The sequence below is a fragment of the Euphorbia lathyris genome, chromosome 3 (assembly GCF_963576675.1).
Source record: "Euphorbia lathyris chromosome 3, ddEupLath1.1, whole genome shotgun sequence".
Lineage (NCBI taxonomy): Eukaryota > Viridiplantae > Streptophyta > Magnoliopsida > Malpighiales > Euphorbiaceae > Euphorbia > Euphorbia lathyris.
Genome location: NC_088912.1, coordinates 93,479,856 through 93,502,623, shown reverse-complemented (window position 1 = coordinate 93,502,623; position 22,768 = coordinate 93,479,856). Strand labels below are relative to the sequence as shown.

At 34.1% G+C, this 22,768-nt stretch overlaps 2 protein-coding genes across 18 annotated transcripts; one reads left to right on the top strand and one right to left on the bottom strand.

The window, feature by feature from the left end:
- Positions 1-217: 217 nt before the first annotated feature.
- Positions 218-6,874, bottom strand: LOC136223384 (uncharacterized). Of its 4 annotated transcripts, none has more exons than XM_066011341.1 (6): positions 6,553-6,874; positions 4,570-4,642; positions 4,387-4,480; positions 1,626-1,751; positions 1,471-1,528; positions 218-1,125 (listed from the first exon to the last, which is right to left on the bottom strand). In XM_066011341.1, the coding sequence occupies exons 1-6, from the start codon at positions 6,583-6,585 to the stop codon at positions 571-573; spliced, it is 939 nt and encodes a 312-aa protein (XP_065867413.1). In that variant the 5' UTR covers positions 6,586-6,874; the 3' UTR covers positions 218-570. The 4 variants fall into 4 exon arrangements, with proteins under 4 accessions (XP_065867413.1, XP_065867412.1, XP_065867414.1 ...); XM_066011340.1 differs by having other exon boundaries at positions 218-1,128; positions 6,553-6,871; XM_066011342.1 differs by lacking the exon at positions 6,553-6,874 and adding an exon at positions 6,424-6,502 and having other exon boundaries at positions 218-1,128.
- Positions 6,875-9,447: 2,573 nt separating this feature from the next.
- Positions 9,448-13,200, top strand: LOC136223383 (uncharacterized). Of its 14 annotated transcripts, none has more exons than XR_010685944.1 (6): positions 9,448-9,781; positions 10,061-10,167; positions 10,904-11,206; positions 11,393-11,467; positions 12,213-12,526; positions 12,640-13,200. XR_010685944.1 is itself a non-coding variant. In XM_066011338.1 (4 exons), exons 1-4 carry the CDS (start codon positions 11,376-11,378, stop codon positions 12,730-12,732), a joined length of 387 nt encoding a protein of 128 aa, XP_065867410.1. In that variant the 5' UTR covers positions 11,368-11,375; the 3' UTR covers positions 12,733-13,200. The 14 variants fall into 14 exon arrangements, 1 of the variants encoding a protein (XP_065867410.1); XR_010685940.1 differs by lacking the exon at positions 10,061-10,167 and having other exon boundaries at positions 9,452-9,781; positions 10,904-11,311; positions 12,213-12,256; positions 12,369-12,526; XR_010685942.1 differs by lacking the exon at positions 10,061-10,167 and having other exon boundaries at positions 9,453-9,781; positions 12,213-12,256; positions 12,352-12,526.
- Positions 13,201-22,768: the final 9,568 nt, after the last annotated feature.

The following is a 22,768-nucleotide window of genomic DNA, read 5'->3' as shown; positions in this document are numbered from 1 at the left end:
TCATCGTTTCTGTTCTATATGAACCAAAAAGAGTTCTCCAACAATTAGGCAGCTATTATCATGGCGAACAAACTTATTTATTTATACAGCCAAATTGACCTTTTATCTATTAGTCAGGAGAGCTGTTCTTTAGCAGCCAATGTTTCAGGTCAAAAGATTACGAACTTCAAGGCCTGTAAACATAAGAAAGAAGCAGTGATCTCAAAATAGGCAGTAATTAACTAGAAACTAACGAAATCGACTAACAACTGAAAACGAAATCATACACAATAATCTTATACAGCAACTTCTACTAAGGCTGCTGCTGCCTCCATCCTACATTAGAGTATCCAAATCACACAATCTAATTGTTCTTAAATACTCGACAAATCTACTACTGGATTGGGTTGTTAGGATTATGGCAAATGACAATGAGAGAAGAAAGAAAACCCTAAATCATCATTTTCGTTTTGGCCCCTGAAGTTCTTCCGGTTCATCACTTTCTCCTGCTTTCCTCTCCTTTGTCTTGACATCCATTAATCAGATCCCGACCACTAACCATTTACTAGCGGAGCCTTCGGAGAAGGCTGATTAGCCTTCTTCATCGTAATCTTCCTCCTCCTCGTCCATTCTTGTTCCGAGTTGTGCAAGCTGGAGAGGGTCGATAGCCATCTTGTCCATTTCGGAAAGTGACCACCCTGGATATTCTTCGTGGTTCGCTTCAGTGGTTGGTGCTGCTGCAGATGAGCTGTCAGCCACTGCTGGTACTGATGTTGTTACTTCTGCTGCAGCAGGTGCGGGTGCAGGTGTTGGTGCTGGTGTGGCTGCAGCCGCGGCTGCAGCAGCAGCAGCCTTTGCATCCTCGTTCTCGTTCACAGCAGCATTTAGATCGAAGTTTCTTTCTGGCACATTGGCAGTATCATTGACTACTGTACTTTCCTTCAAGGACTCCTTTGATTCTAAACCATTTTCCTCAGCTATTGCAGGATTTGTGTTGCTCACTGTGCATTGTGGTTGAGTTGTACTGGGCTCAAATTCAGTTTCACGATAAGAAGTTTCTCGTTCCACAGTTCGAGAACCCCGTGCACGTCCCCTTCGACCGCGGCCTCTCCCTCTGTTACTGCCGCCTGGGTGACTCGTGTCATGCTGCTGAAATAACAAAGAAGAATTATAAGATTTTGACATTAACAAAATTCTATGATCATGCCACCTTAGACATTAAATAGAGGGAAATTCTACTGCTGAATATAAGAGATTTCATGCTTCGGAGTGTCTGTTTTCTTCTCCACTTCAAAAAGACAGCAGATACCAAAATTTATTTTTATGAATTCGGAGCGCAACTAATCTTAATGTGAAGAATACGAGTTCAGAAAAGTAATAAAGAATAGCTAATTATCTCTTTAACCTTAAAAAGTAGAGGCATTTTCAAGCAAGCAACTGAATATTGAAAAAAGCCATATAAAGTAAGTAAACAAATCTTGAGTATCTTACCATCCTGCTTCTCTTCGACTCTTCATCACTGTCATTGCATTCGTCCCCATTCGGCTTCCTGATACAATAACAATCAGGGAGATTAACTCAGTTACACCAAACTACAAGGGAAGGAGAAGGATAAAAAAAACAGATGGCATGATGTGTATAACCACCTCTTTTGGAGGGTTCTATGGTCTGCAGCATTATCAGAATGGCCGTGACCGTGACCATAATCAGGAACCCTACTGACAATTTCTCTCAGAAAATCAAATACATTATAGCTCTGGACGCAATGTTTTCTGTAAGTTAAGAACTTAGTTAGGCAACTTCACTGATAGTAAAACTAAGTTAAAGATGAAAAAAGCATTGCAGAATGGAAAAAGGAGAATGATATACAGTCTATTTAATATTTACTCTTAAAGAAAACACCATCATCACCTCCTTGTACGAACTAAGAAAGCGAAAGGATAAAAAAGGAAAGAGAATTAATGCATGACAGATTCAACTCTTGTTCTTTTGCAACAATCTATAAACATATACCATAGAAGAGGCCATACACGGTTCAGAAGCAAGATAACAATAAAAAGTGAAGACGAATGTAGCACTAACAAATATTACCAAAGGGAAGAAAATGTTACAAGTCATAACACCACATGAAGAACATACCAGCCGTTTGTTCTACGAACTTTATTGCCTTCAACCAGTATGAAGCACCGATACTTCTAAGAGGCTGACATAAGCGTTTTGGATACTCCAGGGATGCGTACAAGATACGGCAAAACAAGTACCCCTTTTTTCTTTTAGCTATGGAGATACTTTCAGAGTTAATTACGTAAAAAAATTAGGGTTTTTTCTGGCGATGAATCAACAATTCGTAGTGCTTTCTTGCATATTCTTGATAAACCAGCGCTTATATATAGATGTAGGAGATCTGTTTGGGAAGTAAGAAGCCCCTTTGACATCTCTTCATCTGCAAAGAATTCTCGATGTGAAAACACAGAGACAAAGGGCTGATCTTTGAATAGGAAAAAGAGTGGATCCGCAGGGTCCCAAATGAATTGGCTTATTCGGAAAAAGCCCTGTTCTTTGAAAGGTCTATATCATATCTGGGCTTCATGGTTCCACTCTGAGACACCCACCCTTTTATTTGCGAAAAGATAAATAAAAAACTAAAAGCTAATCAGTATTATGTTTTTTTTGAAGAAATAATCAGTATTAATAATTGTAGATGAAGATCATGAAAATGTCTTTGAATAGTCTTTAGACTTGGTAATTTAAATAGTTTGAAGTATTAAACGTTTCTTTTTGACGAATTAAGGACATATTAGGTATTATTTTCATGGAACCATTTGAACTAAAAGCTTAAGCTGATAGTTAAAGTCCAATTCATATTACTATCTGACAATTATGAATGCTATTTGTGGTTTTGTAGTGACTTGTGAATGTGGATTGTGGTTTTCTATATTCACATGTGTGTGTGTATATAATTTGGCATGTTCCCGCCGTACCCGTATCCCATATTTAAAAAAAAGTGAGATTTGCCGCACCCGTATGCGTACCCGTATCGGTGCTTCATAGCAGTACCCTATACTAACAATTTGGAATCAAACATAATGATGGGCTAGAAAAAGGAGGCATCAATTTGCTCATGGCACTCTACATTACAATCATGAATATATGCTTCCACATTGACACTTATGGTTTGATATGAATGCACAAACTAACAAGAGAATCAAACATCAAAATCACAGCATGTTGTTAAGGTAGTGACAAGAAGTAATTCAATTATTATCACTTTTGGAAGTACTTCAAACATCATTTACTATAACAGTTCCAATGAAGAAATGAAGAAACAGAAAAGTTCTTACTAACTATTCATTGTCAGGTTTTTATCAAATCCTTCCAAGAGACAAAAAATAAAAAAATGACAATTTATTTCCAATGCACCAGGTCTATGAGGCAAAGAACTAAGTAGTAGTCAGACAAGCACAAAGGAGATCACCAAAAGGAAAAGGACAAAGTTCCTTAAAAATCTAAAACCAATCACTTGAAATGCAGGGAGAAGAAGCAATGAAGCAAACAAGGATCTGGTAATATCTTCTTCTACTGACATATATAAGCAGTTTTTCAAAGAATTCCCTATCTTTTGCATGAGAAAGCAATGAGGCAACTTTACATGACCAGCTAGCGCACTGTGAGTTTGGCTTGCATTCCATGACAAGTCCCATCAGTTGAAATCAAAATCTCAAGAATTTGCTGTCATATTTTCTTTCATTTTAGAAACCTAACTAGGGCGGCCCGGTGCACTACGCGTCCCCGCTTAAGCGAGGGTCCGGGGAGGGGTCCCACCACAAGGATGTACTGGGGGCAAGCCTTCCCTTGCCAATTTTTTTTGGCAAGAGGCCGCTCCTAAGACTCGAACCTGTGACCTCTCAGTCACACGACAACAACGTTTACCGTTGCGCCAAGGCTCGCCCTCAGAAACCTAACTAGAAAGGAAAAAAATATAGACGCATTAAAGTTCCTAAAACCAAACTAATCTGGTACACATACACACTGTGTTATTGCTGATTCAGTATATAGCTATGATAATAGTCAAGATTGTGAGGAACGGATCTAGTTCTATTTCACATACAGTCAGCTGTAACAGAGATATTTTATACTATAGACATCAACTGAAGCATCACCTGTAGACCTATTAGTGAACATTTCATTTATTATTCACAGTTTACCCCACTCTTAATTTCCCAGACATCCAATCATGATTAGTACATCATTTTCTTTGAGACCTGATGTGCTGTACAGATTCGCAGGCACACACAACTTATAGAAATGAAACCAACTAACAACGGGAAAATGACAGAGACAACATTCAATTAAAAAAAAAAGTTAGCCACAGTAGAATTGACAACGTCAAGGCAATTTCTCACTTACAAATGCAATGCACTCATAGTTTTGGCTCCTCGTTGAAGAGTAATTTCATAAGTACGATCACACAGGTCTTGGAGAAACAATTCCAATGCTTTAGCTGCAATAATGTTGAAGACAAGCATGAGCAACCAAACTGATTTATAAATTTTTTTTATGGAAAAAGCATAAATTGGAAGAGTTACTGACAAACTAAGACAGGCACAGCTAGTGCTATTTTCCCAACATCCTCATCAGCTTGCATTATCTTTTTTATGCGAGCCTGCATGATTAATGTTTTCCATCAGAAAGAATCTAAAACCAGCACTATAGATATCATGCCCATTTCAAGACGAGACTCTCAGTTCAAACATACATTTTCAATCAAGTCGGTAGAATCAAGCACATTCAAACTGAAGGCCTGGCTCTCTGATTTTTAATTAAAATTCAAACGTATATAAGATGAGTGTCTAATCAAAGCTCCAAACTGTAACAATAACCTAATAAATACAAAGCCTCTAAAACATGCTACTGGAGCTGCCTAATACATATTAACTTTAATAGCTCACAGGACTCATTCTTATTATAAGGTGGAAGTAAATTGTCACATCTCCAAGAGCCATATATTCCATTTGCAGATGTTACTGAGGTGTTAGTGGGCATGGTATGGTATGACAAAGCTTCTACAAGCAAGCACACACTACATATAACATTAGACAGCTGAAAACCCAAAAAAAAAAAACCAAGATACTCATGCAGCAGAAACTTCTAATTCTGATAGAAAGGAAAGAGAGAGAGAGAGAGAATAAGGAAAAACTGGAATGCTACTGAAACCAGCTACTGGAATCAGATCCAAATAGTGCTTCTTGATGTTAACTAGACATAAAATATTGTGGACTGCTGTTTGAAAAATAGAGAAGTATTTATTCCATAATGTAGGCACTTTCAGGATACATCATCGTACAAGGATTACAATGAAAAATCACATAATCAAGTTGACACTTGCTTGCAGAGAAAGGTGCACAGGCAAGAAATAATTATGATGAGAATGGGAGTAGATGGGGTAGAGGGCAAATGTTAGACCAACTTTCACATTGGCCCAAGATCTTGTATGTTTATAATAGGATGGGACAGGGGCATGTGGCACTTCTGCCTAGCTGGAAGTAAGTTTGTTTGTTATAAAGAATGGAGTGAGGAGAGAGGGGAATATTCTGGCATTCTGTTTGTATAGCAAGTGCTTGGGAAGGGGATTTCCTCTCCTTTGGCTAGTATAGCGGAGTGAGTCTACTGCAGTAGAATTTCCTATCTCTCTTTTCCTTTTCCTGTTACTGTATTGCCTAAAGTTGTTACAGTATTCCCATATCTTGAAGTTATCAATATTGTTATTCACATGTTCTTCTATTTTCCTATTTTTATTGTCTATGGTTCTGGTTCTTTTGTTTCCTATCATAATAGAACGTGGATATTGCAGGGAAGGATTGCAGTGAAGTTAATTAGCAAATAGTAATAATTTTGAAAAGTAAATTCCAGCAAACAAAACAATTAAAAAATAATCCATTCCATACACCACAGAACTATCTTTCACTGGTTGTCCTCACAAACATGCATTTTAATAAACCCAGAAGCAAAATAGATCACAACAATAATAGTTTTTCAAGTGAAGTGCTCAACCTAAAACAGCCATGGACGATACATGTGTGGCTGAATACAGCAAGCACGACTGAGCCACAACTGTGATAATAGACCCAAATCAATTAACAAGGAGGAAAAAAGCAAGAACTACAAAAACCTAAAACCTAGATACAAAATAATCAGGACCATTTAAAACCATACTAACTCCTTAATTGACATGATATCAACAAATTCACAGATAGTTACAACCATTTCCATGTAGATCAAAGTCCATGACAAAATCAAATAGCAAATTAGGAGCAGAACTCGAGCTAGATCTTAAACTCGAATAAATTCCCTATTTCCGTAACACACACTTCCAAGTTCCACTCGAATTAAGAACCCAGAAATCATGAGATTACAAATTAAAAAAAAAAAAAAATCAAAACTGACCACAAACTGAAATCAAGAAATCATATCGATATTAAACGCCCGATTAAGTCAACCGATCGATTAAAATCTTTCAATTATGAGCCACCAACACAGTAAAACCCAAATCGAGATAGTAATAGAGAAACTTACAGCTGGGAAACGGGTGTCAAGCTTCTTCCTCATGACTGTCAGATTTGGAGCATCTAAATTAAAAAAGAATATATATACGCAACGAAATAAAAAATTACAAAAGGAGGAGCTGAAAGCGAAAACAGCCAAAAAGAGAAATCGAAATGATTGATTTGCAAATCAAATCATTCCCTTCATAATTGAATTCCGATATCGCACAAAAGATCCAGAAGCTAATCCCTCTTCAGATCCGAAAACACCATAAAAAAATAACCGAGTCTTGTTTCCACGGAATATCCGTCCGTACAAAGTCCCAGAAAATAAAAAAATAAAAATATAATATCGAGGATAAAGTTACGTGCCCGTCACTTACTCTGTATTACAATCGATACATATTGCCAGTTTGTCTACCTAGTTTTAAGTCAACTACTTAGGTTATGATGACGTCATTGTGTTTTTTTTTTTTTTGCAATTTTAGTAATTTCTACTTTTTTTTATTACTTATTTTATGTCGAGAAGGAATAAAATTCAAATTTTCTTTTATCATAGTAATTTAATTTTAGCTCAAATTTTCTTTTTAGAAGAAATTATATCTTTAATTTTTATCGGTATTTATTTAAAAAGTACTGTAAAAGTTTGAACTGGAGGATTTTTTTTTTTTTAATAGAGGAGCTAAACCCAACAAAACAATAAAGAAATAAAAGAAGTTATTATTCAAGAAATAACGGAAGTTATTATTCTATCTAAAGATGGTCGTAAGAATATTCAAAGGTCTATAGAAGACACATCACACTCACAATGATTTAAAGAGCAAAAATTTACAATAACCTTAAATTGAATTAAATTTCTATAATAATTATAAAACTGAATTGTTTTGTTTGATAAAAAAAATTAAACTTCTCAAATAATATTAGAGGTTGTTTGCTTAGGTAAAAACACATCATACATGGGAATGAGAATGAAATATTTCAGTTTTTAATATATATATATATATAATTAGAAGTTGGGGACGGGTAAGCTGCCATCCGACATCCCAACCAGGTTGGCACACCTAAGAACAAAAACCCGAGCCAACATATGATTAAAAAAAAAGAATTAAAAGAAAGTTAACAAAAGAGAAGCCATTATAGTAAGAAAAGCGAAACAACCCCCCGCCTATAACATTATCTCTAATAAGGAGAGAACAAATTGAGTCCCACCACTGCATACCAGAGCTAAGACGTCCAAAATTGGCAAGAGCGTCGACAACATGATTACCTTTTCGGAAAACATGAGAAAACACAATTTGCATATGAGCCATAGAGGCTAAGCACGCTTGCTAATCAGCCTAAAGAGTCCACAAGACGAGCATGGTCTGTGAGCGAAAAATGTGAATGACATAGGACGAATCGTTCTCAATCCAAAGTTGACTCCATCCCTGAGAGTGAGCAACCGAAACCACAAACATGGTTGCTTGAAATTCTGCGATATGGACTAAGGAGCATTCTAGAGGGAAAGCAAACGTTCCAAAGAACGTCCCTGATGATCCCGAAAGATCCCCACAATCAACCTTACCCAAAACAACGGAGGCGTCCGTGTTGGCCTTTACCCAGCCTGTAGGCGCAGGACTCCAGTGGACCGTAAGCAAGCGAGGAGCCATACGAAGTCGCGGCTGTAGAGCAATTAAAATTCGGTTTGAGGTTCGTCAGATACAAGTTAGGTGAATCCTCTTCCAATTAAAATTTACTGTATACACTGGAACTCGAATCTGAAATTACTAATTTAAGCGATTTGAGACTCAAGCCAACCTTAATTGATCAGTTTTTAATATTTAATTAGTTACACAATTGATTATCGACTGAGACCACATTTGTTTGGGGAAAAATATTGTGTTCTGAAAAATTTTATGCAGGGAAAATATTGTGCAGGAAAATAAAATATTTTCCTGTGTTTGGCAACAACACTGGAAAATATTTTCCGGTGTTTGGCTACAACACTGGAAAATATTTTCCAACCACTAAATATAGATTTTCTGTATTTTTTATTTTCAATTGTATATATAAAACACAAAAAATATGTAGAGACGTGGAAAACTGTGAAAACGTAAAAATAGAAAAAAATGTAAAAAAAACCCATGAAAACAAGAAAATGTAAAAAAAACACGAAACACAAAAAACGTGAAAAGATGTGGAAAACACGAAAACCTGAAAAATATGAAAAACGGAAAAACGTGAAAAAACACAAAAATAAACGTAAAAATTTATTAAAAACACAAAAAGCGGAAAAATGCGAAAATTACGAAAAGTAAAAAAATATTAAAAACATGAAAACATGGAGAAAAATTGAAAAACACAAAAATGTGAAAAAAAATAAATATAAAAACACGAAAACATTTTTTCACATTTTCGGCATTTTTTGTACGTTTTCTCGTGTTATTAACGCTATTATGTTTTTTTTGCATTTTTTCTTCTTTTTTGTGTTTTCACGTTTAGCTTTTCAGTTTTTCGGTTTTTCGGTTTTTCCCTTTTTCACGTTTTCTTTTTTTCGTGTTTTTTATTTTTCGCATTTTGTTACTTTTTCGTGTTATTCATGTTTTTCGTATTTTTCACGTTTTTGTGTTTTTTACGTTTTCATATTTTTATTGCATTTTTCGCCTTTTCATGTTTATCGCGTTTTTCACGTATTATCACGTTTTTGTGTTTTAGCATTTTTCGCGTTTTCATGTTTTTCGTATTTTTTCACGTTTTTGTGTTTTTGTATTTTTCATGTTTTTGTATATTTCGTGTTTTGTCTCTTTTTCGTGTTCATGCTTTTTCAAGTGTTTGCTTTTTTTGCGTTTTTGTACACTAAAAAAAAATGGGCCTTTAATAACAGTTTTGTAGAAAGTGTCCCATGGGCTTTCAACTAAAAAGCCCAAAGTTTATGGTTTCACAAACCAGGGCACCATACAGCAGAACATTAACTCGCTTTCCTTTTCCTTTTCCCGTTTCTCTTATTTCTCGATCTCCGTGAAATAGCCACCTCTATAGAATCCACCGAAAAAATCAAATCCAGTCTACCGATCAAAAAGAGACGAAATCCACCTTTGAGTTTCATCGACAATGGAGTGAGCACGAGTCTGGTTAGCGAAGAATAAAGGGGAGGTCTGAACGCGAGATGAGTTTCAGTTTGGTCGCACAATCTGGACGACTAAATAGCTGTGTTGATGGCTTCGGTTTACTTTCTTTTCTAAGTTCTCGCAGATCCCGATTACTTTAGGAGTAACTGCTAGGTATGCTCAATTTTTAATTTCGGGTTCCACCTTGTGATTGTTTAGTTCATATCGATCATGGTTTTTATAATTTGAATGTCGTTGATTTGTCTAATTCTTCTACCTGCAAGAGGTAATTCCCTAATTTTTAAAACAGTTCATTAATCTTTGCAATTATATTTCTAGAATTCTAGTCCAAAAATAGTTATTCTGAGGACTATAATGTGTCTGATCGATATATTGGAAATGGAAATTATGCATTCATGCCATATTTTAACTCCAAGGTTCCATTTCCAGCAGTTGTTTTAGGGAAAAAAGCAGCAGTAAGAGTGAGAATAATCATTTGATGATGAAAAAACAAAGTACGGGTGGACAGAGCTTATGAGCGCAGAGCACAATTCAGCAATGTGGGTTGTGATCGTGTTTCGATTAATGTGGATTTTGCCGATTTGGGTTTCGTTTGTGTTGATATGCTTGCTGATTTTGCAATTCGTTTTGCTATGATGAATCAAATTACTGTAGTTGTTGATTTAAGTGTTATGCACACTGTCCCAATGCGTACTCACTCTTTCACAGGTGTAATTGTGGCTGATTGATAGCTGTTTCCATTAGTGTCTTAGCAACCATCTATACTGTGTGCTATGATGAATAAAATGTTCATATTTTTTCTTCAAACTAAATATTGATCTGCCATCCAACAATTTGATAATGCCTTGAAATTTTTGGCTTCTGCACTATGTGACCGAAATCTTTCTAAATGTGTTGAATACATATATAAGCTGTCACAATAAAGACAATAAGTGGAGATTCTTTTGAAAAACGGCTAAGGTCCTTTTGTATGTTTGTTGATGTTGTTAGATTATGTTTAGATCTAATTGAAGTGCTAATTTGCCTTTATTTCAGTAAGCATAAATGATGCAATAGAATGCTCAACTTAACCCAAGGCAAGTTGAGTTGAAGATGACATGTGCCATGGTTTCCAACCAATTTCCTGAGCTAATACATATGGATATTGTTATATTTAGAATGTAAAATTAGTTTATGTAGTAGCAAAGATATTAAAATTGAGAGCAGCATCTGTTATTTGTCTAAATTCCTTTTGATGCTAAATAGCTAATTTGAGACATTTCTTTATCATTACAGTTGGTTAATGATTCAAGAGCATCAAGAGCATCTCTGCAGGCCAAGACATTTCTTTAGGGTGAATATAGTGGATGGATGGTACCATTTGATTAATTGGCACTGTAATGTGGATGGATGGATGGATGGATGGTACCATAAGTTCTTTATTCTGTTTCTAAGGTCTATATACCCCTGACACAAAACCGGCATCAAGGTTCAAGACTGATGAGTGCATTAGAGCCCAGTCAAGGATTTAAAGTTTCACAAGTAACACTGCCCTGTGATTCTCAGGGGTCTATTGACTTCAGCAATCGTCCTTTCCAAGTGAGTGTCTGGAATACTAATCATTCAATGCTAAGTTGTTTTCGCTTTAAATATTGAGGATACTACTGGAGCGATTCAGGCAAAGCTACACTGTACTAGATCTTGGTAACAACTATGATAATCATTTTGGTACTATGACACCAAAAATAATTCTCAAATAGAATTCTGAATGGTCTTTTCCATCAGGTCTCTGGGGAGATTAGGCCTGGGTCATACAGTTTACATATCTGGCTTGTCATGCTATAAGACAAAACAAAATTGGTGAGCAAACAACAACTTAGTTACTTGTTCTCGTCAGTCTAGATTATTGTTACTTTCTGGCCTTAGCTATTTACATTTCACATAGATATTTATCCCGAATCTCCATGGGTTCTACCGTATTTCAGCCACTAATTTATCTTCTCTTAGGTACATCTTCTCACTTGTTTATTTTTATTGGCAATTTTGAACTATCTTGGTATGAGAATGATGCTGCAGCTTCCTTTGTGAACCTCAGTTGCCTGCCAGCACTGTTGAACTCCTCTTGTCTTCAAAGTTTATCTTGCCTCTCTGATCTATCCACTGGTGCTAGTTGTACATACGTATGCTTCCTACGAATTCTGACTAGGATTTTCTTATGTTTTTTCTATGCCTCTGCCATAAAATTCCTTAAAACTGTCGATCATAATCTGTAGATCATTAAGAGCAAAAAGGGGCTGTCTAGATTGAATATATGGTTCAGTCAAACCCTTCTGGGGACTAATTAGATTATGAAATATTAATTTCATTATCTTTGTTAATGAATATATAGTGTATTGTTTATGTAGTAACTATTGTCTACAGGGAACTTAGAAAACCTTATTGAACTTGGACTACCAAATATCATCTCACGTCTTTTCGTATTGGAGTCTTATGTTATGTACTAACATTAACATAACATAGTGACGAATAAGTAATGAGTTTGATCCAAAACCTTCTTATTTTTTCCACTGTTTCTACTGTATGCTGATGTTTACTTGCTGAACAGGGCGCCTTTGATGGTTGAAAAAGTACCGAAAGAGTTCGGATTAGGTATGTATGTGTGAAAAAAAAGCCAAGAGAGGTATGCAAATTGCTCTCAATTGTTTTCATCAGCTTCACTAGTTGCAAATCATTCTGAATTTCAGCTTTGATATGCAAACAGAGGTATGTGATGATATGGAGCAATCAATTGCAATAACAAGCCAATTACAGAGGATTGACAGGGCAATGTATAATAGTCCTCCTCTTCACGGCATATTGTTTGTTTCGACTATCCTCACTGATCCAGCCATAAAAGAACTATGGATCAAAGAGGTTAAGGTAATTTTATTTTCTTCTGTTTCTTCTTAATGAAATGCATGGACTAATAATTTGATATTTATTTAATTGGAAGTCACAGTTTGAACTAAAAGTTCCAAAATTAATTACTGCAGGACAGAATTATGGCAATCCATGATGAGGAAACCCCACATTTTTTTCAAACACTCATCAATTCAAATACTTCGTTGTCCTCGCATTGCTGGTAAAAAGCACAGTTGGGTCAAACAAAGGGTTAGTTTTTCTTTAACAACATTAAAACTTGAGTTGTATTAATATTTACAACATCTGCCGAGTTCTCTTGATCTGTTTTATGTGCCTATGAAAAGGTTCGCCTTGTTGAAAGTTTCTATTGCTTATCCACAAGTTAAATTAGGTGAACTGGTAAGAACATAACTGGTCAGGCAAAGGGTTAGTTTGAAGTGGAAGAAGACGGTTTGTTTGTCCCTTGAATCAGTTAGGCTAAGGAGGTGATAGTCTTCCGCATCATCTCCTCAAGTGTCATGTGGGAGACCTATTGTTTTACACATTTTTGAATATATTTAAACTTTAGTCATTTTAGTTATGTTGATTTTAGATTCGTTATTTTTAGTTTTAATTTCACTATTGACAATATTGGTGTGGATATTGTACTGAAATTTTATTTCAATGTATGTAGTTATAAATGTTTGCTACCATAGTGTGAGGGCTGTTTTTTTGTCGGTAAAGGGCTATTTTTTTGTCGTGGTATTTTTCTCATTTGTTCAACTTTTCATATTTTTTGTGGGTTTTTTTGTCATATTCTCGTGTTTTGTAACGTTTTCATATTATTTATATTTTTCGTGTTTCATATTTTTACATTTTTTAACGTTTTCCCAATTTTTCTCTTTGGGGAAAATGTTTTACCCTTTTGAAAAGGGCAAAACATTTTCCCTTATTTCTTCCTTGCTTTTCCATTGACTTGCCACTTATTTTTCTGCTCAAACAAACATTGGAAAATTGGGAAAATATTTTCCTCCAAACAAACGGGGCCTGAGAATAATATTTAATACATTCCCTCTTCCAACTATGTTAATTAATTTCCAAAGAATCAAGTTGAATTTGTAGTTATCTCAATTTTGTTCTATAAAAAAAAACAAAAATTCCGAGATAGTTTTACATAATTATGTGATTGTTATTGAATACAATTACTAATAATTCTTAGGGTAAATTCCAAAAAAAACCCCTGTGGTTTTACGGATTTCCAAAAAAACTCATGTGGTTTGTTATTACAAAAAAAAGGACTGTGTTATACGCCGTTACCCGAAAAATGGAAAATGGCTTAACACCGTTAAAAAGCTGACGTGGCACATGAGCAATTTAGGAAATTCAATTTTTTTTAATTTTTTCTTTCTTAAATAAAATTAAAATAAAAAAAATAAAACTCCTCAAATGAGCCACCGTTTTTCTGTTCTGTTCTTTTCCCCCTCTCCCTTTCTGTCGCTCCTTCTCGTCTTCTTCCTTTTCTTTCTTAATAGGGTTCTTCTTCTTATTCTTCTACTTCACTTTTCTGGCTCTGGATTCTCTATACTTTCTTGTCTTTTTTTTATATAAATTCCCTTGTCAATTAAAACAACCATGCCGTTGCCATGGAAGAATGCTAGAATTTCACGAATTTCCCATTTTATGACGGATCTCCACCCAACTAAACCCTGCAGTTCCATGGTAGTGCAGACCGGCTTCCCTACTTCGCTTGTTGATCTTTTTGTAAAAAATTCTGATCGGTTAAAGGAAACTATCTTCAAGAAGAAGCAGCATCGTCATCATAATACTCACCATCAACCCCAGCCGGTTGAGGAGCTTTCTGTCTCTGATCCTGTTTACTCGTCCGGTGACGGAGATTTTCCGAAGGAGGATCCTGTTAATTTAAATAACTACCAGTTTAAGACCAAGGATAATTTAGATCGTCAAAAATCTGCCGTTAGATTTGAAATTGATCATGAATCTGACGAGACTAATAGAGATCAAAGAGGTGTTTTATATGCAGTTTTCATGGTTTTTCTTGTGGTGATTTTGGCGGAGACAAGGCGAAGAGATAGAGCGAAGAAAAAGAGCAGCGGAAGACGATTCTTGCCGAGACGACTCGGTGGCACTCATTCTCAAATTCGTGGCCATGGCGTCGATTCTCCTGGCCGGAATAGTTGGCATCGTAATTCTGGACACTGTAACAGAAGAAAGAAGAAAGAAGAAGAAGAGAGAATGGTGGCCCATTTGAAGAGTGTTATTTTTTTTATTTTAATTTTCTTTTTCTTTTTTGTTATTTTTTATTTTTTATTTTAATTAGGACCATTTTACCCTTGCCACGTCATCAAATTTAACACTGTTAAGTCATTTTCCGCAATTCTTGTAACGGCGTATAACACAGTCCTTTTTTTTGTAATAACAAACCACAAGGATTTTTTTGGAAATCCGTAAAACCACAGGGTTTTTTTTTGAAATTTACCCTAATTCTTATTTATTATTATAATGATAATAATTCAAGTTTTTGTTTTAAATTTCTTAATAATAGCAAATATATCTAAAATGAAATTGAATTCCAATTCCGAGTGAAAGTTAAGACCTACACCTAACTAGCTATCAAGAAACTCTCATTCTTCGTACAGTTTTTAGGATTTTCTTTAAGTTTTTTATTAGAAGATAAACCCCTTTTTTATTTTGTTTTGCTTTTTTTTATTGAATAATTTTTTTTATTGTACTAAAGTAGATTTGATAGTTTCTTCTTTATTTCTAATTTTTTTTTCTTTCTCCACATATGAGTGGTTGTCGTCTGCCTCATTACATGGATGTTATCATGCTTCCGTTCATGAAAAAATAGAAGAGTTTTGTCTATCATCACATATATATCTGGCCTATTGAAATATCATGAAGTCATTCCTAGAGAAACAAACTATGAAGTCGATTCTATGTGGAGTGCGTTTCTCGCTCTTATGCCAAAAATAGTTTCAAGCATTGCCTACTATTGCTCTATCACGATCTATGATATTGAAGATACAGATTCAAGTCTCTATATGCACTTCTAGATAGTAATTTTTTAATTACTTATGTCGAGATGTACTATTTTTCTTATGAATGAGACAATTATATTTCTTCTAAAAAAAAATTCATTCTTGTAATATTCCAAATCAGACTGCAAAATTTAAACAAAATGCACCTTTAGAGCAAGTTTGATACTTATCTTTTTGAGTTATAAATACTTCTATAATAATTTTTGTCAAACCCGGTCCAAAATAGAATCGGATATGACAGATGCTGCAAACTTGTGAATGTTAGAGATAAAATTGTTCTTGGCTACCAATGTTAGGGGTAAAATTGCACCATTTTAGACGTTAGGGGTAAAATTGCTCATGGCTGTAAACGTTAGGGGTATTTTTGCACCTTATCCCTTTTTTCCTCATATGTAAAACATACTACATAATAAAGTGTTTCAATTTTTTGTATATCTCTTGCAACACTTTATAAATAGTGTTCGAAAATACCGTAGTAAAGTTAGTTTAACATATTTTTGGCAACACTTTCTAAATAATGTTGCAATTGATCGAATTTAATCCTATAAATTGCAACACTTTAGGGGCAACACATGTGTTTTAGGTTGCAAAAGACCATCTATGGTGTAGTGAATTACCACTGACGTGAACGAGTCGGAAGTAACATCTCACAATCAAAAGTTGAGAAATTCAAATATTGTTTGAACTTAAAAACATTTTCATAATATACTTTTACATTTGTAAAAGGTCGAAAATAACTTATAATTTCTAATTACGATTCATTTTCTCGTGCGTTTTACCAAAACGAGTATGAAACATAGAAAATTACTCCAATTCTAACATGTTAACTTTTAATTTGCCTAACCTCACAAATTAATACCATAATTGGACATTCAACCAAAATATGGCATACCACAACTTCTTTATCCTTTCAAAATTGGTAACTCGGGTGCCTAAACATTCACAAGCACAAAAACAAACCTATATCTACATGTACAAAATGGTATGCAATACCCTAGAAGACGACTTGGAAAATCGTGGCTGTATCCAATCCTCGTCCTAGTGTCGAATACTTTCCTCAATACCTCGTACTTCTTCGCCTAAAAACATTAAAACATTTGAATGTATGAGACAAAAATCTTAGTAAGCAACTATCAACTATAGAAACTAGTTTTTACTCAAAATAGCTATATGGATACGTTTGTGAAAACATTTAACCCAAAACAAACCTTAAATTTATTCACTTGTAAACAACATCCAACTAAAACAGAGTTATAATCAATAATCTCAAATCAAACTTAACAAAAATGTAATGATTTTTATATAAACATTTACTAAAAACCAAAGTTCGAATCAAATTCAACATCGTATCCATCATCGAGTATCCCCTCATAAATCAATCCATAACACGCAAACATAATCGAGATGTCTCTTTAACCATGCCTAATCCCGTATTGGTCTTACCCAACACTTCGCTGCCAATACTCGACTAGGTCATATTCTGCTTAGCCCATATTCTCTGTACAAAACTCCAAATCCAAATCCCTCTGGTCCGCAGTTGCTCCTATGTGTCTCGAGTCTCCAGTTAAAATTTGAAGTAATTTGGACGATTAGATCTCCGAAAACACCCAAAACGGTGGAGCTACCCTGTTTTTGGTGGTGGTAGAAGGTGGAGGAGAATGGAAGAGAAAGAAGAATGTAGAATCATGAGTTTTGATCAAAATGATTTTCAATTCTCAAATAAGGCTATATATAGGCCTTGAAGTAAGTGGTTAATTATTCATTTTAGTCCTCCAAACATCTAATTTCTTTTAAAATTTACTCTAAACTTATAATTATTATAAAAACATGCAATTACCCTCAAAACTATACCTGTAACACCCAATTAATCGATCAATCCTAAAATGAATATAATATAACTTAGGGTTTGGAATATAATAAAATAAAAAATTAAGAAGGATGTGACAATTTTTACTTAGATGTACGATGAGATTTTAAATTTGCTCAGCGAAAGTTAAAGTTAAAACTATTCTAAAATATTTTGTGAAAAATCATTTTAGCATTTTTTTGTTAACATACTCAAGTCAAAAAGTGAAAAAATCGAGTTCTCCTTTATTTAAGATGCACATAAAAAAATTCAATTAACATTTTTCCCTTAAGAAGGAAAAATATAATGTTAATTATTAATGAGGTATCAATAATATCTGATAAAGCTTTCTAAAAATGTCTGACCTGTGTCGGGGTGGTTTCTTATATACACTCCCACAGTCATTAGAGAAATGTAAGAAAGAAAAAAGAGATAAAGTGTGTGTATATACATATATAAATTTGGAACTTAGTGAAGGGACTAAAATACCTTACCGACTGATCCTAATGAGACGAATCAGGGCTTTTAGGTGTATTGACACAACAAAAGAAGAAGAGGGCTTTAGCAACCTTTTAATAGTGGCCTTTTTCTAAACCGACACATGAGTTTTATTAATAAAGATCCATTACGGCGACCCATAGAAAAGAGGGTCTTGGTGGCCTACTCCAACATATCCTCTAATATTAAGTTTAGTTTTACTAAATCACACGATCTACTTCTCTTCTTCCTCATCTCGTCTTTTTTCTTCTTCTCCATCATCCCAAATAACTTATCAATTCTTATAAGCTCCATTCTTACAAATGTATTTTTGTTGAGAGATTTTATTTGAAGGCCACTTTCATTTTGGAACCATAATGTGTTGTTGGCGATGAGCAATCTGCGATCATGATGGCGAATAGAGAGAGAGAACTTTCTTATTCCTATCCTTGACTCAATCCAGTTGATTTCTCCTTCAAACCCTATTATTCTTCCTCGTATTATCATCACTTCTAGCGCGAGGTGATGCAATCTGTTTGCTCTATTTTTCTTTTTTATTATTATATAGGTTTAGTTATTTATGCTTTTGGTAACTGATTTTCATTAATTTGTACTTTTAATCGATCTTTTGGAGGAACACTCGAGAGAGATGAAGTGATACTAGCAGCTACAGGTAATTATATTATTATAATTAAAGTAAGCGAGAGTAGGTAATCTTGTTTCTTTTAAGGTGTAATTGAATATAATAGTAAGTGAGGGTAGGTAATGGTGAATTTTGGGTGATTTTCTTTACACTCCAAATTGGAGGGGAAGCATGTGACTGGTATTTTTCTCCCAAAATGATCCTCTATCTTTTATTTTAATTTCAAAGATTATTTTGCCCTAAATCAAAATGAAGACAACGTAAGACAGAAAGCCACACAACAACTCTGCCCTCTGCAATCCAGGTAACCTTCTTCCTTCCCTTTCTTCTTTTTTGCTGTGATTTTGTTCCCTTTCTTTTTCTTTTGTTGTGATTTTGCTACGTTTTGTCCTTTTCTTGTTCTTTTGTTGTGACCAGTGTTCTAAAAATCGACCTAAACAGAGATTTTTAGAACATCGTCCCGATTTCCACTAATCGGGCGGCATAAATCGGTTGACTGATTTTTGGCCTCCTAGGTGGTATCAAGCAGTCCTAGACACCTTTTTGAAAAAATTGGTCCTTAAATTTTATGTAAATTTTTTAATTTAAAAAAAATATTAAATAACAAAAAAATAAAAAAAAACCTTAAACTATTAAATTTATTTTTAAGAATATTAATTTTATTTTATTTTGCTACATTTTGTTATAAATGTTATTTTTGTAAGGACATTAATATAAATAATATTAAAATATGTATGTTTTTCTATCCTAAATATTTTATATTATTATTTTTACATAGTGTAATTCATATATTAATTGTATTTATATAATATTTTATTTAATAAAAAATAAATAAATACAAATCCGATTAATTTCAATTAATTTCCAATTAATTCCCAATTAATCAGTAAGGGTTCTGTCCGTCCGACTAGCGAATAGCGTCTTTTATAACCTTCGCTGTGATTATATGTGACTGTTTATGAGAAAAAAAGATGACAAAAGCAGGAAGAACAGATGATCTGTGGTTTTGATATGTGGATAATGTTTTTTTTTTTTCTGTTGGAAAACATGTTTCATTGTTTACTCCTTTTAATATATAATGCCAACTAAAAAACCAATCAGTTGATATAATTGCTATCTGATCGCTAGAACTCTTTAGTTTAATCCTAGTATACAATTCCTAATCATTGATTTAGATTAATTTTGCTTATCCAATAATTTACCATTGTCATCTTCAACCTTATCTTCAAGCTCCAATTCATAAAACGAAACACTCAAAACTCCATTTTTGTGACGCTCTTTGTTTGAAAACCTTTTTTAAATCATATTTATAAGGGTAAATAATTTATTAGTCCTCACCTTTTTATGTAATACACTGTTTAGTCCCCCTATTTTGAAAAACACATTATAAGATCCCTAACTTTTTTCAATATTAACTCTTTCGTCCTTTTTGTCTATTTTTTTAGATTTTTGACCGAACTTATCTTAGCTTTCAAGACAGTTATAGTACAATACAAAATGATCATGTTACTCTGTTATTTTCCGTCTATCTGTTTATGCCAAATATAACGGTTAAAAGTCTAAAAAAAATAGATAAAATGACCAAGGGGTTAACAGTGACAAAGGATATGGACCTTATAGTGTGTTTTTCAAAATAGGAGGACCAAACAGTGTGTTAGGTAAAAAGTAGGGGACTAATAAATTATTTACCCTATTTATAATCTATTCGTTGAATCCAGTTGATAAAATTAACCAGAACCAAACTTTTGGAAATTATTGATTTCAAAATCGACATAATTTCCATCAAACAACTATTCTGATCAGCTATTTTTTTAAAATTATTGATGCCGCCACGAGCCACCTTTCCATATTGCCCTATTTGCAAACAGAGGTATGCGGTTTAAAAGTTTGTAAACAGAGATATGGGGTATGTTTTTTTAAAAACAAATTATTTGAAATTATACAACTAAGTTCTAATGACAATGAAGAATATTTTTTTATTTTTCTTATTAAATTATATTTACATATTGACAAAAAAAACACACCCCAAAATTGAATTGCAGCAGTGTAAATTGAACTTAAACATCAATTTAGGTCATAAACTGTCAAATTAGTATGAATCACAAAATGTCCACCATATGATTTATGGTTTCAATTTAGGGAGTTGCGTTTTTTTTGGAGCGGATGTGTTTTGTCGATATAGAATAATAATTTTTTAAAAATAAAAATATCATTGGTTGTAATCAAAACTTAAAAGTCTAATTTAAAATATTTTGTTTTATAAATAAAATATACCACATATCTCTATTTATAAAATTTTAAATCACATGTCTCTATTTGCAACAAACATTGTTTTTGTACTTTTCCCTACTAAATAATATATTTATTCACAAATAGGATATCCATAAAACTAGAAAATAATTATATATATATATATTATGTAATATACACTTTTTAAAGGAATTATAGAACAAATAAGGTTAAAAAATATCTCTAACATTATTAATCAAGAGTAATTTTACCTAATGTCATAAATGATACAATTAATGACATAGCATTAACTGTATCAATTTCAGACGTGATTAAAAAAATATATATATAGTTTATGTTCTTATAAAAGAAAATAAAAAATGGTGAATATTTAGAGAACTTTGTTTAAAAAAAAGAAAATGAAAGACCTCATACATTTAGAATTTCTTTTATTCTAGTTAGTGGTAATGACAGAGCAAAAATAAATACTTAATAAAATTTGATAAGGTTGAATAATAAGTTTCCATTTCATTTAACTTTCCATGATTCGACAAACATTTAGACTTTTTATTTATTTAACAATAAGTACTGAAAAATTTAATAGGGGGAGTTGTTGGAATGTTTCGGTATTTTAGAGAGAGAGAGCCGAAATATTGAGAGAGATGGAGAGGATTCATTGAATGATTCCCTTAATTAGGGTTTGTATTAATCATACGTATTTATATGACAGATACAAAGTGTATTCTAATTAGGTTTGTCTGACCTAATTAGTCGTATAGTTATATTACAACTCTTATATCTAATTTTAGAGATAATAAGAATATTATCTCTGCACCTAAATAGAGTTGTATAGCGAATACAACTCTGTTTAGTTGGTGCATAATTATCAGTAGAGATAATCTAAATATTATCTCTAATACCCCCCTTCACGCCGATGCCGTGGAAAGACCAATAGTCGAGAGCGTAACAGAGTGAAGCGAAGACTGGGTAGCGGCTTGGTTAATATGTCAGCTACTTGATCATCAGTGGGAATGAATCTGACATTGAGGAACCCATTTGTGACTTGTTCACGAACGAAGTGGTAATCAAGCTCAATGTGTTTCGTGCGGGCATGAAACACAGGATTTGAGGTGAGATAGATTGCACCCACGTTGTCACACCATAATTGAACTGGAAGCGGCATGTGGAATCCCAAGTCTCGTAGCAGCGATTTGAGCCAAAGTAATTCCGCTGTTGCATTTGCTACGGCTTTGTATTCGCTTTCAGTAGATGATCTTGCTATCGTGGGTTGCTTTCGTGTTTGCCATGAAATTATGCTCCTTCTAAGATAGACACAGTAAGATCCAGTAGATCGCCTGTCATCAGGGCATCCTCCCCAATCACTGTCTGAATAGCAATGGATATGCTCAATGGGTTTTGCAGACAAAAGAATGCCACTTTCTAAAGTTCCTTGAATGTAACGCAGAACCCGTTTGACACTCTTCCAGTGTTCATCAGTCGGACAGTGAAGAAACTGACATAGCTTGTTCACTGAGAAAGCAATGTCTGGTCGAGTGAGTAAAAGGTATTGTAAAGCTCCAACAATACTGCGGTACTCATCACCAGAGGCCAGAGAAGTTCCAAGACTCTTTGAGAGTGTGGGTGTTGTAGCCATAGGTGTTAACGTGGGTTTTGCATCAGCCATGTTGACCCTGTCAAGTATGTCTGCTGCATACTTCGCCTGGCACAGGTGAATACCCTCTTTAGAGTATTGAATTTCAATGCCTAGGAAGAATTCAGCTCTTCCTAAATTTCTAATTGGAAATTCAGCTTCAATGGATGAGATTATACTGACAATGTGGGCTGGGGAATTCCCTGTGATTAGAATATCATCCACATAGCAAAGTATGAAAGATTGAAGCTTTCCATTTTTGTAGACAAAGAGAGAATTGTCCGCTAAGGACATGCAAAAGCCCAGCGAAACCAGAAAGTTTCGTAAGCGAGTAAACCACTCTCGTGGAGCCTGTTTTAGGCCATAGAGACTCTTC